Source organism: Oryzias latipes, chromosome 3 (assembly GCF_002234675.1).
Source record: "Oryzias latipes chromosome 3, ASM223467v1".
NCBI classification, from domain to species: domain Eukaryota; kingdom Metazoa; phylum Chordata; class Actinopteri; order Beloniformes; family Adrianichthyidae; genus Oryzias; species Oryzias latipes.
Genome location: NC_019861.2, coordinates 2,680,897 through 2,695,746, shown reverse-complemented (window position 1 = coordinate 2,695,746; position 14,850 = coordinate 2,680,897). Strand labels below are relative to the sequence as shown.

The window sequence follows — 14,850 nt, the reverse complement described above, 5'->3', positions numbered from 1 at the left end:
AGAAGTGGTTGGACTCCTGCAGCTCATAGAGGAAGGGATGAAAGAGAGAAAAAAACGAGAGAAAAACAGGAAACGTCTGCAGTTCCCTCATCAGGAGGGAGAAGCCCCCCCCCGCTGGGCGACTGCAGGCAGCACGAGCCGCTTTCCCTCCACGTCTGATGACCAGAGACGGAACCGGCGGCCATCGCAGCCTCGACAGGACGCCGACAGCGGGGGAGATGCAGGAATCCAGGCCAGCGGGGAATGATGGGAAAGGGACAGACGCTCTCCTCTGAGACGGCAACCAACATCCTTCCTCGCCAGTCATCCATCATGCATCCAGACAGAGACTCTGCCCTGAAGCCGGCCTGAGTTCTGACTCAGAGCTGAGTTCTGGTCCTGCCTGAAAGCTTCTGTACGTCTACAGCTCCTCTTCTCGCCTCACTGAGCGGCGGTCCGCTTCAGACGGGACGTGCTGGACTGCAGCAAGCATTCAGGCTCTGTGGGTCCTTCCTGTTGCTGTGATCAAACACCAGAAATTCACCTGCAGAAGTTTGGTGCGCCCATTTTTCATCTCAGACTGCTGCCGCTGTTCAAGTCTGACGTCTGAAAGATTCCAGCATTCCAGTGGGATCTGCCCTGAGATAACTGGGACGGCCCGACAGGGAAGCCTGCAGCCCTCACATCCCCATCATTAGGGGTGTAACGGTACAGTTGGACATTTTGGTACAGAAATTTCGGTTCAGTTCACTTTACCATCCTGCCTTCTTTGCTCTGGGAGTGGCTCTTTAGAACATCTCCTCAGCAGCTGCCCAAGGGCTCTGGCTGATGGTCGCTACCGTTGGCGTCATGACCAGGTGCTTAAAGCTCTTGCTGAGAGTTTAGCCTCAGCCATTAAAACCAGCAAAAACCAGCGCGCTCCAAAGAAGGCAGTACCCTTCGTCAAAGCTGGGGAGAAACCTCAGGCGCGGCTACAAGTAACAACAGGTCTCCTCCACAAAGCCTCGGACTGGCAGCTGCAGGTCGACCTGAGAAAACAGCTAAGGATTCCCTCAGCACATTGTTAGTACAAATATCCGCCCAGACATGATATTAATCTCTGAGATTTCAAAAAACCTGATCAGGCTGGAACTCACGGTGCCCTGGGAAGAGCGTGTGGAGGGAGCAAATGAGAGGAAACGCGCTAAGTACCAGGAACTGGTTGAAGGGTGCAGGGAAAGAGGCTGGAAAACATTCTATGAGCCTGTAGAAGTTGGCTGTAGAGGCTTTGCGGGACGTTCCCTTTGTAAAGTCCTCTGCCGATTAGGCATCACAAGGGCGGCCAAAAAGAGGGCCATTCAATCCGTGAGCGAAGCCGCAGAGAAGGCTACGAGGTGGCTGTGGATGAAGAGGGCTGATCCGTGGACTGCTGCTGGGACGCAAGTCGGAGTCTGATCAACCCCGGGTGGGTCGCCTGGGTGAGAGTGTATGATGTTGTGAGAGCCGAAACCCCCGATGACCTCAGGATACATCACTGAGGATGCGTCCCAGTGCATCCATGACATGTTTCATGTATAAGTTTGTACCGTTTTGTTGTTTTTGTTTTTTTTGTTGCCCCACCCCCAAATGTATTAACTTTGCGCCGAAGCGGACCTAAAGTTAGCTGCGAGTTCGCCGAGATGCCATGTTGTGGAATGAGTGAGTGTGGGCGCACGTTCAGGGTGTGCTGTTCAATTCGCTGGAACAGTAATAAAAAAGGTTTCCTCTAAAAGAACGGAGACTGGTCCTTTTATTAACCCGCTCTGGAGGCTCTGAGGGTCTGAACGGGGAAGAGAACCCCGAGGGAAGATCCGCCTTCGACCCTGAAGAGGATCTCCCTGCATTTCTGACAACGGTCAGAAACCTCATTGCAGGTGACGGAGGTGACAGTCAGCATGTGGACAGTATCAGCGGCTAGTGCAGACGCGAGGCTAGAGCCGGGGAGCCCCCCCCCCATCTCCTTATGCTCTCCTGTGTGGGGGGAACACTTTGGCTTTGTTGTCTGCATCCAAGAAGGGAAAAGACAATTGGATGAGTGGAATGCTGTGTGTTGACATTGTTACACAAAGATATGCCACACATCTAATCTGTTAACAAACTTAAAACGGCATCGCCGGCTGGAACAATCTGGTGTACAAAAAAAAATGTGTGAGTTCAAATGTTTTTTTTCAGGGCTGTGTTAACTCTCCAAAGTTTTTGGTTCCTGGCAGCTAATAGTTTTTCTGATTTTATTAAGTAAATCACCTACATGGCTCAATTTTATTTATTGTTATGTAAAACCAATAAATGCATTTTGCAAGTAATTTCTTTCTGCTTTTATGTACTGAAAAAATACCGGAAACGTCCCGAACCGAGCCCTAGAAACTCTGAGTCAAACCAAATTGAAATTTTAGTGTACCGTTACACCCATAGTCATCATCATCATCATCAGCAGCAGCAGCAGAGAGGAAGTCGCCTGCGTGAACTGAAACCAGGTGGAGAGTCTGCTGCTGTTCCCGGTCCGACCAAAGCTCGAACCGGACCTCTGCTGAGGATGAGGAGCAGCAAGCACCTCCCTGCTTCTGTTTTCCACAGACAAACCTCCCAGAGCTCGGTCAAACCTCAGACCGTCTCAGTCCAAGAGACCTGAGCGAGTCCAACGGCGAGGCAGGAAGTGGGAATGCGTGCACGCCGGCCATACATCCATGTGCCTCAAACAGACGCAGAACCTGCAGGACGTCCCCAAACGTCAAAGAAAACGGGCTCTCCTCAGAACTCCGGCTGACACCCCCCCCCCCCCCCCCCCACACACACACCCACACACACACACTAACACACACACATTTCTGCCTTTTTCATCTGCAATCCAACCTGCAGTCTGCAACGACTCGGGCCAAATGCTGCATGTTTCCATGGCAACTAGGCTTCTTTTATGACCAAACTGGGGCAAGAAAGATTAGGAAAAGCTTTTGAGGGAACCACCCCCACCCCCACTCAGACAGAGGAGACGCTGGCAGACAGAGAGGAGGCGGAGCTCGGAGAGAGCAGGTGAGGCAAACCTGAAGTCTGCGGCTGAGGAAACATCTGCCGCCTCGTTTCAGCCGGCTGGTCTGAAAGCGAACGACAACTAGCAAGACAAGCGAGCTTCAGGCCAGCGTCCGCATGCGTGTGGAGGCCTCAAAGGCTAAAGAGCGACGGAAGCCTGTGCCGCCGCGGCTCACGCCGGTTCAGACATCACAGAGCAAAAATCACCGTCAGACACTGAAGTTATCAGAGTTTTAGAGCCTTTTCTGCTTGTGCTCAGCCTCAGGGGGAGGAGTTTGAAAAGAACCACACAGATCTGTGGGTCCAGCATGAAGCACCATGGAGGCCTGCATGGGAGAACTGCTGATGCCTTCAGTGGAGCCGCTGCTCATTACTCTGCAGCCCTGGAGGGTTCTGTCCGACAGCCGAGGACGCCGCGGGCCCTGCAGTGCAGAAACGCTGCTCGCCGATCGATGCCTCGGTCCTGCCAGAAAAGGCCGCCACCGTCCACCAATCAGCAGGCGGCGCTGCCTCTGCGGCCACTCTCAGTCTTTAAAGGTGACGGCTGAGTTCAACCCTCATTAGTCACTGCTGAGCCCCGCCTGCACCGCCGCTCCCATCAGCACCGACAGCCCCGAGCGGCTCACGGCGGTCACATGACCTCCTTCCCTGCCGCGGCAGGAACTTCTGTAGCCTTCAGAGATGTTTCCGGAACAACGGCTGGAGCGCCTTTGCTGCAGGTTTCTGCTCCTCTAAGCCCCTCCCCTTTCCACCTGGTGGACTGCAGTGACCTTTAGCCTTTTACAAATGACTCCCCCCATACTGTGACTGCAGCACAGCTTTACCTCAGTTCAGTCATTCTTTTTGGAGTTGATTGTAATGAATAATTCTATACAGTTTATTCTAAATCTATATTTTTAGATTTTAGTCTTTTTTATTTTTGACTAATTAGTTTTGACCTTAAAATCGTGTTCTGTTCCTCAGGACAGGATAAAAACGTCTAAAACTACATGATCACGGTTAGTCAGATTTAGATGAACACTTCAATCTCTCAAAAGCAGGCTTTGAACCAGCAACCTTCTGCTTCTGCTCCGCCTGCCTCAGTGTGAAGACGTGGGAAAGACGTCAAGCAGAAGTGGACCGGGCTCGGCCGAATGGCTTCCAGGACCCGCTCCTGTTTGTTCTGCAGGAAAAGCGCCGTGCGGGTTCCACCACCTGTGGGATGGAGGCGTGGGCGGAAGAGGAGCACGGGCAAAACCAACCCGAGCGAGGAAGAGCAGACGGCGCTGAGCGGCGCCAATAGGGCATGGAGGTCAGGGGCGTCTGTGATGTCATCACCTTCCCGTTTGTGAGGCATTTCATGCAGAAAGAGGTTCGTCTTTAGTTTGTTCTAAATATGCAAACAGGCTGAAAACCTTCCTTCCCCGGTCGCTTTTTTAATCCTCTGGGCTCCAAAGCCACATCCAGCTCCTTGTGGCCCTTTTTGTGCTATCTTGTGGGGTCATCTGGACCCCACAAGAGGTAAAGAAAAGATACTGAAAAGAAAGGTCCTGATCTGAGGCAGTGTGTTTTATTTTGAAAGGAACTTGTGTGTGCTGCTGTCAAAAGGAAAACATATATAGAGAATAATATAACACTGTTTTGAATTCAATAAGATTTTACAGCAACATTTTCTAAATGAAAGGCTAAACAGCCACAAAAACCAAAATAAAGTGACCTTTGCAGCTCTCAGTGGGCTTTTGATTTTCCTTTTGATTCACTCAGGAAGCTGCAAAGTTCTCCTGGCAGAAGCGCAAACGTCTTACCTTCATGAGAACGGACTCGCTGAGCTTCTCTCTGTTCACGATCTTTATGGCCACTTTCTGACACGTGACGCAGTGGATGCCGACCTTCACCAGACCTGAAAGACAGACGGGGAGCATTCAGCGTCTGAGGGGAACACGCGTGTTCATGAAAAGAGTCACGGACAGCTGTTCATTAGTTCAGGTTTTACACAGCGCCCCCTGTGGTTTTAACCATGAATGATGCTTCTTCCACCTTGTTGAGTCAAAAATGGAAAACCCACAGCTGTCATAAAACAATCATAAATTCTTATTTATACACTTTCTGTAATGGGTCAAATTTTACAAACTGTTTGTTGTTTCTCTTTCGGCTTTTCCCATCAGGGGTCGCCACAGCGAACAAGTCGCATGGGAAACTTGGCAATGTTTTACGCCGGATGCCCTTCCTGACGCAACCTTCTCAAACCGGGCTTGGGACCGGCACAGAGGTAGAGAAGGGAACAGGGAGCAGCCTGGAGTCGAACCCGGGTTTCACGGACGGAAGGCGCCGCAGACCAGCACGAGCTAAACCGGCAGGGCCAAATTTTACAAACTGTGAGACATTTTAGTTTAGTTTTTAGCTCTTTGAAGAACAATATACAGACTTAAAATGTTCACATTTTACAAAAATAGTGGCTGAAGATTATTTTTTTGGATATTAACGGTAGAGAAATGAAGGCAGATTAAAGTCTTGTGGCAAACACTGTCTGAGTGAATCCAAGCTGTTTCTGTAAAAACTCGCCCATCAAACCCCCATGCTGACCTTTGAACTGCTGCACACTTGGCGTCTTTTCTGCGCTGTGAGGCACGTTAAGCGAGACAGAAGAGTCGGATCTAACTCAGTCCGTCAGACTTCATGAACTGTATTTACAGTAACTCCCAAACGTGTTTGCAACCCATCAAAAAAACAGACGGATATCACCAAAACAACGGTTACCGTGACTACGCAACCCCCCAACCTGGTTAGTAACAAATGCAGTCCGGCACCACTACATGCTAGCCGTGTCACAACAGCACCCAACCAAACATTTACACCATATTCCTCTCAAAACCGCTTTGACCTCCGAAACACAAACAAAATGTATCCAAATACATAAGGCGCTCCAATTAAACGAGGCACAGATGTTTTTTTTTTTAACAAAGCTTTTAAGAGCGCCTGATAGTGGGAAATACGTACTCTAATTTAGTCAAGATACTCCATTCATTACTCAGCCAAGAAAACATCTCAAACTGGATCATAAATGACATTTTCAGGGTGTACCCCACCGTTAGCCAACAGTGGCTGGGATAGGCTCCAGCAACCCTGTGACCCTGAAAGGGATACAGCGGGTTCAGAGGATGGATGGTTACTCACCAGGCCTGAAGAGAGAGTTTCAAACGAATAAATGAAAACTGTATTCACACTGTAAAAATCTGTTGGTCCTGAGCGAGTCCTGAACCTGCCGTTTGGTCTGAGTTCAGACTGCCGTCAAGCGGACTGTCCTGTTTAGAACCAAAGCTAGTAAACAAAACCACATGACGAAAGATCTCTTCACTCATTGGTCAGGAATTACGAGGGTGGGGCAAAGCGACTAAAGGCAGAAATGATGGAAGTCGGTACAGTTCATTTATAGATTGTCAGAATAGTTCTTTGTTAAAAGAAACGATCAAGCAGTTGGTCCCTTTTTTCTGTTTCATAACACGACAATTGGTGCATTTGTCCCTGGCTCATCTGTTTTGGCTGAAAACAGCAGAATCCATTCTGACAAACCACTGGGAACACTTGGAGAACAGATCAGAAGATGGTCGGAGTGCGACTGTCAACACAGAGTATCCATGCTCTTCACAGAGTTGGCCTCATTCAGGGGTCAGGAAAGTGACAGCGCGGGGGGTCTCCTGTGTCCATCACAGGCAAATGAGGGTGGGGGGGGTGGGGGGGGGTTGTGAGTGCATCTTCTTCCAGTGCTCCGGTTTGTGGACGGCCCTGAATAACCTCTGGTCTTTAAAGGATTGCTCAGAGGCACTTCAAGAAAATGGCAATAAAGTTGGTGACTACCAATAAAGACAGGAGGGCGGGGTCAGCTGCGAGGTCACCTGACGTAAATGTCAACATGCAGCTCTCTGCTGTGAACGCAGCAGCTCCATTCATCTCTATCAAAGCTCTGACTCTGGGGGGGGGGGTCTCCCTTTGTACTGAAGGTCTGCAGACCGCAGCAGAAATGCCAGCGCGCATATGCAGCTCTTCATTACTTCAGCAGCGTGAATATTCCACGCCATCTGACGGGTGATTTCCCTGTGGGGGCACGCAGAGCTGAGGGCAGCGGGGGCCCGCGGTCCGGCGCGGCAGCCGGGGGCCTCTTTCATGTGTCCACTTAGAAGTGAAATTGCCTCCTGGGTGACGTCCGTCAGGCTCCATTGATCTTGTCGTCACTGGAGCCGGATGATGACTTCCACTGCGGAGCCGGGAGCCTTCGGGACCGACGCCGGGAATCTGCCGTGGAATCGGGGCTTTGATGGAGGAAATGAGCTTAAACGACGGAGAACCAAGAAGAAACAAAGACAGCAGATCTTCCTGCATTTGGACATATGATCCACCCCAAAGAAAACCTGACCTGCAGATTTCCAAAGTTTGGACTTTTAGCAAAAACCAACGGATTGTCTCCGTCGAGTCAAATTTATCCTCAAGGGCCGTACACACTGGGACGAATATCGGCGCACGTCATTCGCCAGCGTTTTTCGCCACGTTTTTTGTGTTCACACCCAGGCGATTTTCGCTGACCATGAGCCGAGCGAACATGCAAATTCATTCCATGACGTTAGATGGCGCTTAATGTAAAACAGAAATACTCCTGTACACAAGGTGGCGCTGCGCAACTTTACGCTTCTTAAAGTCGCTTTTCACTCAGAAGAAGAGAGCAAGTATTTACGCGCTTGTCAGAATCATACAAAGAAAACATGAATATTTCAAGCACCAGTAGCTCTAGCTCCAGTTCCAGCGATGAAGAAATTATTGTTCTGTTGAATGATGAAAGACGCCGGAAAAGACGCCGATTTTGGGTACATCCCATAGTTACGAGAAGAGAACTATCTCCTTCGCCGTTACGTATGTGTGCTCAGCAAGACAGTTTTGTGTTTGAGCGCCCCCAAGTTGTGTTTTACTGTAACTTCAGAAGCTCCAGACTCGTGTGCAAAAGCGCTATTCTCATTGGTCGTATAGTTTTGGACGCGGCGCGTCGAACCAAAAAAACGAACCCATGGCGTGTTTAAAAAAATGACGCTTTTACGCTTGACGTTTTCCACGTTGTTTAGTCACGAGGTTAAAAGTCGGCGAACGTCGCGCGCGAGTTCTTCCCGGTGTGAACAGGCCTTTGGGGTGTATTCAGACCGGAAAGTCAGTGGCAGCTAAAGTAAGCGTCCGGTTGTTAGCATCCACTTTTATCGTTAAAGGGAAAATCTTCAGGGCAAAGTCTACGTTTAAACAAGACGCAAACAATTTACACGGTCTAACGGTGTGTGTAAGAACTACACCTGGTCAATCGTTTTGCCCTGAAAGATGATCTGGGACTGGGTTGAGTTCTCAATGTTATAATGGTGTTTCATGAAACGCAAACTGCAACAAATGTTGCTTTTATTGAATGATTTACAAATCAGCAACTTTGCTTGAATTTTTGTCATCTGTAAAAAAAAAGTTTAAGAGTTTTTTTAACCACATTTCTTGAAGCAGCATTTTTTAATTTGACAAACAGGTTTTTTAAAAATATTAAACACTTACTTCTGCCCTGTTGGGACCAGTCTGTGTAAATTGTGTCTGACATTAAAATGGTCCGTGGCCTTTAAAAGGTTGGCGACCAATGATCTACAGGATTGTGAGCAGTTAAAAGAAGCCTGAGGTGAAATGGGCACCATGACCGCAGTTTGGCTTAAGGTCAATTGGTGAGAGAAGGTGAGTTTTATTGACTCCACCCACCTGCCATGAATCATGAAAACACACCCCTAATGATTCCCAAGTATGAGTTCTGGTTAGGTCTTTTGATGGCGTGCATGTACTCCACCTTTGCTGGGATAGGCTCCAGCAGATTTTTGAAACCAGTTCTTTGGGCTGTAAAAGCTGAATTTGTTACTATGGCATTCCAAAATAAAACACTTCCCTTCAGCATCCAGCCTCTGGTGGTCTTCTGAGGAACTACAACAGCTGGGAATTTGGGACGGAGAAATACTTTTCTTTTTAAAAGCTCATCCAGAAGCACATGTTTTCCCTGAAAAGAGTAATAATAACACTATATGTTTTTGAATTTGAGTCAACCGCTGAGAACCGAGCGGAACAAAGCCAGGGTCAGAATGAAGAGGAAAAAGAAAAGTGCAGCACCTTAAGAATCTGAAATGGCTTTTCGAAGGGTTCTGTGGTGTAGTGGTTTGTGAGTCGCCCTCAGTCACACCGGTCCATCATGATCCACAGCTGTCGTCATTTTAGTTAATTGCCTGCTCAAGTTTCTAGTTTCAGTCCATCTGCTCTGTTGTGTCACCTTTTTGTTGCTCCATGGGTTTTGTCTTTTTCAGTTTGTTTATTAAATGTTTCATTTTCTGCCACCATGCCGAATCTCCTGCATTCTGGCTCCTCATCCACCAGCAGCTCCTGACACTTTTTCTGACACTGGATGAACGAAGATCTTAATAAACAAAAACCGGCACGTTTAGGAGAGTTTCGTTTGAACTCTAACTTGTTACGCCGTCATCACTTTTTCCTGTGAGTTGTGCCCGATCAGCTGCACAGCAACGTCTCCACCTGAAGCTGGATCGTCTGCTTGGGACGTGAAGCGCTCCGTGTTTGATTAATGGGAGCAGCAAGAAGCTTTGTGGATCTGATTACAGTTTGGGATGTTTGCACAAAATGCATCTGCGAGCGGGGAGGGGGCGTTTCAATATGGAGTCCACAGAGGCCTGCGCCGATGACGGATGTCCACTGAAAGCCCATTTACGCCTTCAGAACCCTCCGCAGTTTTTCTTTCTCATAATTACTCCTCTGCAACTCAAATGGGAGTTTCTGTCTGGATGAATGAGTTGTTCTTTTTTGATGCCATGCAGCACCAAAACCATAAAAAACACATTATGTTTGACATTTTTTACTGCGCCTACAAGTTACTAAATATCACCGCAAAGGCTCCAAAACAGCCCCCAAAGTAATAATCACTGACATTTCCACATCAACAAACATCTACTCAGCTGCTGGTTATTATTCAGCAGAGCAGCGTCATGACAGCTCTGACATTTGCTGCTACAGCAGCGGTTTCCCACCGTCTGCTTGCTGATTTATGCAGCGGACGGGCGCAGGGTGAGAGGGCGGAGCCTAAGTTTACCTTTATTCCCGTCAGGAACTGACAGAGGTCTGGAGCTTCTGTTCCGACCAGGCTCCACCTACTTTTATTGGGGTGTCTGATTGGTCATTTTATAGCTTGAATAACTTGGACTACAGAAAAAATATCATGAAAAAATCAGGAAAGTGTAAAAAAAAGTATCAGATCCAGAACGGTTCTTCTGACCAATAGAATGACAGCTGTTTATTTCTCTATAGAAGTCTGTGGCATTTTGACTTCTTGGAGCCACTTCCTGTTTGGAATGCCAGGGGGGAGGAGTCACTCAGTCCAGTTCTCATATACAGTCAATGGTTGCTCCTCAGTTCAACATTAATCCAATTGGGTTGCTCCAGCAGCCTGGTCTTTAGTCCCGCCTTCATGGCCACTTTTGGAAAGTAATGGGTTTGATGATGTCACATCCTGTCACCGTGACAACGGCCGTGGAGCTGAAAGACGGCCTTCAGTCTCCTCAGATAAAGCAACGCTTCTGTTTTCCTCAAACACTCAGAACTACGGTGGCCCTGGAGGGCAAATCACTCAACGCAAAAGCATTTTAAAGATCACAACAGCAAAACAAATATAAAAAAGCAGCGTTACATTTTAGAAAACGATACAAAATTCAGAAAAATTCCAGAAACCAAAACATAAACGATAAAAACATTTCAAATGATGATGAGTATCATTTCCTGTCAAATAATGGCTGACGTCAAACGTCATCATCCAATCAGTGGTGTCACACACTTCCTACCTTTTGCAGTTACTCACTTACTGTGTTTCGTTTTTTAACATTTTACTTTTGTTTTCTAAAACATAATCCTGTCTTTTGAATATTTGTTTTGCTTCTTTAATTGTTGCGGTCTTTGAATTGTTTTTGCATCACAGTGAAGACAGCAGTCTAAATCTTTCTGTGGAAAAAACGGTCAACATGCGTCTCGTGTCAGGAGCAACCTTTCCAAATCCAGTTCTAGGCCGTCTTTATGAAGCTGCTCAGGCTGCTGAGAAGCTGGAAAATGAGGACTGTGAGCTTCATCCTCTCACCAGCAGCTGATGGTTCTCCAACCCCACCGGCAGAAGCTCTAGTCTTCTGCAGCAACTTCACATGGGTTATTCACTGATGTGGTACAGGAAAAAGTCTTTTATTCATTTTTCTTTTGTATTGAACACCTAAATTCTGCAAACACAAGCAAAACTAAGACCAGAAGAAGAAGATGAAACCCCAAATGCCCCAAAAATAAGAAAGATGGATTCCACAGGCCGATAACAAACCGCCGGCCACGCTGGCGTGAAGGTTTGCAGATAAAACGCTCTGAGGGGAGCGGAAGCTGCACCTGCTTCACAACAGCGTTTCATTAATTTTCTCCCCAGAGGAGATGTGATCGATCCTCTCTGCTAATCAGATCAATACCTTCAAGACTCCTGACCTCTGCAGGCAGAGGCTGCTTCACAACAACCCCCTCTACTCCATCCATCCGCCTGTTCCCCCTGTGGAGCCTGATTCCAAACATTCATCATGTGCTTGCACTCAAAGTCCCATGGTGCACTGCTGTAAGACAAATCTAATCAGAGAGAGGCTCTGTGGGAGGATGAAGTTTCTTATGATAATTCTGTTGTTGCCTTAGAGATGGCCCCGCCCCTTAAAAATGTTGCTTGTTTTTAATTGAACAAGCCTCCACATGCAAACGGGGGATCTATAAACCACAGGCTTCCGAGAGGAGAAATGTGATGGTCCTCTGGGTCACATCCAGCGCCGACCACGTTCATGTTCCTGTTTCAGCGGGAAGCAGAAAAGAAGCAGCCATTGAGGAGCTCCGGAAATGAAGGAGAACGGCTGCCTTGGTCTCTCATTTGAACAGGCTGATAATTAAGCTGAAGGACTAAACACATGATTGAAAACCTGATTGAGTTTAAAGAGCTGCTGGAAGCCACTAATCTGACTGTTAATGGGAAAATGAGCAGAGGCATTGTTCCCCAGGTGGAATACACACAGCAGGACCACAGTTCACTGAGGGCGCTGCAGAAACCCAGATCCATAAAGCTGCCGCTGCTGCGTGGAGCTGGAACCAGCAGCCTCCATCTCCTGCAACGTCTAAACGCAGGAATCTGCTCTTCTGTAAAAAGGAAGCTTAGAAATGGGGAAAACCAATGAACAGACGGAAAGATGACGGCACAGACACACTGTCAGTGTGTGTGTGTGTGTGGGGGGGGGGGGGGTGCTCGGCCTGCAGATCAAAACTAACATGTTAGCTAAGCGTCGTGGTCTTTAAACTGGTTATGCTGCAGTGAGGGAAACACCAGCATGAAAAAACCACAACTTGTTCCTGTAGCATTTTTCAGATTATGGAGGACATTTACAAAGAAATTTAAGATTGAAAATTGCCTTGTGACCCCCCCCCCCCCCATGGTCACTCTCCCACACATCCCCCTCTCTAACATCCCTCTCTTCTTCACCTCCTTTTCTGCCCCCAAACAAAAAACTGTTACAGATCTAGTTAAGATGAATAAAGTTTAGCCTAAATTACAAAAGGGGTTTATTCAAATATACCTCTGGTATGTCAAAAGATTCATAACCCCTGTTGTAAAAGTAAAATATGTCCAACACAAGAGACTTTTAGCTCTCATCTGTTTGTTCAGCTGTTGGACAGGACAAGTAAAAAATGTAAAAAAAAAATCAGATTGAAAATTAGAAGCAGATGTGTGACAAAATGGTATTTGTGACATGGAAAACAGGCTGGGTGGACCCAAACTGTTCGGATGGATAGCTCCAATATTACTCACCATTTTCGTTGTACCGCTAATGTTAGCTTGGGGTTGTGAGGGCCCAAAGTCACAGGAAGAGAGTGTACACAAAGGGATGATGGGAAATAATCCTACGCCAACATTCCTGCCCACAACTCAGAGATGAATTTCTAATGAACATCTGCAGCTCTACAGAAATTATGTCCTAAAAACAACACAGGTTTTGGGATTTAGGCTATAAACGGCGTAGTCATTTAAAAAAAACCATGAGGAAAAGTTTAGAATAGATCAAAAGATGATCAGAGTGGGACTTGAAGAAAACACCACCATGACGGAAACACCTCTGAAAAAGAAAGTGGTCAGAACTAATGCATTAAGAAATAGTGTTTTTGTTCAGGGGGTCAACATGTGGAATTTATTATCAGACGAACTGAAAAATGCAAAATCCATACTGCACTTTAAGAAAATGTATAAAGTTAAAATGTTTCAAAAATACCTTCTGGACTGAGAGACTTTGGTGGTTGTGAGGTCATTTTGAGAAGTGTTTGTTTTGTTTTTGGTTTTTGTTTTTTTCATCTTTTTTCTTTTCTGATTTAAGGTTCTAACAGTTTGTAGGTAGATGTAATGTTTGTATTCAGGGTTGGGGAAAAAAGCCTTGGCTTCACCCAACACCTTTTTCGGTTAATTTTGTTCAATGTTTATGTTATGTTTATTTATTTATTATTATTATTATTATTTTCAATGTTTATGTTATGTTTATTTATTTATTATTATTATTATTATTATTATTTTCAATGTTTATGTTATGTTTATTTATTTATTATTATTATTATTATTTTCAATGTTTATGTTGACATTGATCAGTGTCAATGTTTATGTTGATGTTTTTAAGTTTGTTTGTTTAACATAACCAAAATAAAGTTTCTCTCACCTCTGCCCCCCCGTGATCAGTGTTAGCAGGTTTTCGGTGACCTTCAGCTCTTGCACACCTCGCCTCTATAAACATTTATCAAACATGGACGCCACTGGAAATGATTCATGGGTGTGAGATTTGTCAGCCAGAGTTAGCTCAACACAGATGCTGTGAAAATGATGTCTGAGAATCACGAGAGAGAGAAATGAGTGGGCAGCTCAAGTGTTTCAGACCAGCATGAGTGTATCATTTTCTTTTTTGGAACTGAGATCAGGATTTTCATTTTTGTATAGAATACGCTCTGTGAGAGACTTCTAGGTAAAGAAGAAAAAAAAAAAGAAGAAAAAAAAAGAAATGGGTTTTGAATCAATGAGTCACTGAACACAGCGGGAACCGAAACCATAAATCCATCCATCCATCCATCCATTAATCCATCCATTCATCCATCCATCCATAAATCCATCCATTCATCCATCCATCCATCCATCCATTAATCCATCCATTCATCCATCCATCCATAAATCCATCCATCCATCCATCCATGAATCCATCCATTCATAAATCCATCCATCCATCCATAAATTCATCCATCCATCCATCCATGAATCCATCCATCCATTCATCCATCCATCCATTCATCCATAAATCCATCCATCCATGAATCCATCCATTCATCATCTATCCATCCATCCATCCATCCATCCATCCATCCATCCATCCATCCATCCATAAATCCATCCATCCATGAATCCATAAATCCATCCATCCATGAATCCATCCATTCATCATCTATCCATCCATCCATCCATCCATCCATCCATCCATCCATAAATTCATCCATCCATCCATCCATCCATGCATCCATCCATTCATCCATAAATCCATCCATCCATGAATCCATCCATTCATCATCTATCCATCCATCCATCCATCCATCCATCCATCCATCCATCCATCCATCCATCCATCCATCCATAAATCCATCCATCCATGAATCCATAAATCCATCCATCCATGAATCCATTCATTCATCATCTATCCATCCATCCAT

General features: G+C 46.2%; 1 protein-coding gene across 5 annotated transcripts in view; it reads right to left on the bottom strand.

The window, feature by feature from the left end:
- Nucleotides 1-14,850, bottom strand: part of LOC101159565 (serine/threonine-protein kinase BRSK2) — a 129,432-nt gene that overhangs the window by 62,827 nt on the left and 51,755 nt on the right. For all 5 annotated transcript variants that reach the window (XM_023950574.1, XM_023950579.1, XM_023950581.1 and 2 more), the window contains exon 2: nt 4,806-4,900. In XM_023950574.1, coding sequence (XP_023806342.1) covers nt 4,806-4,900 — 95 coding nt within the window. The remainder of the gene's footprint in view (nt 1-4,805; nt 4,901-14,850) is intronic.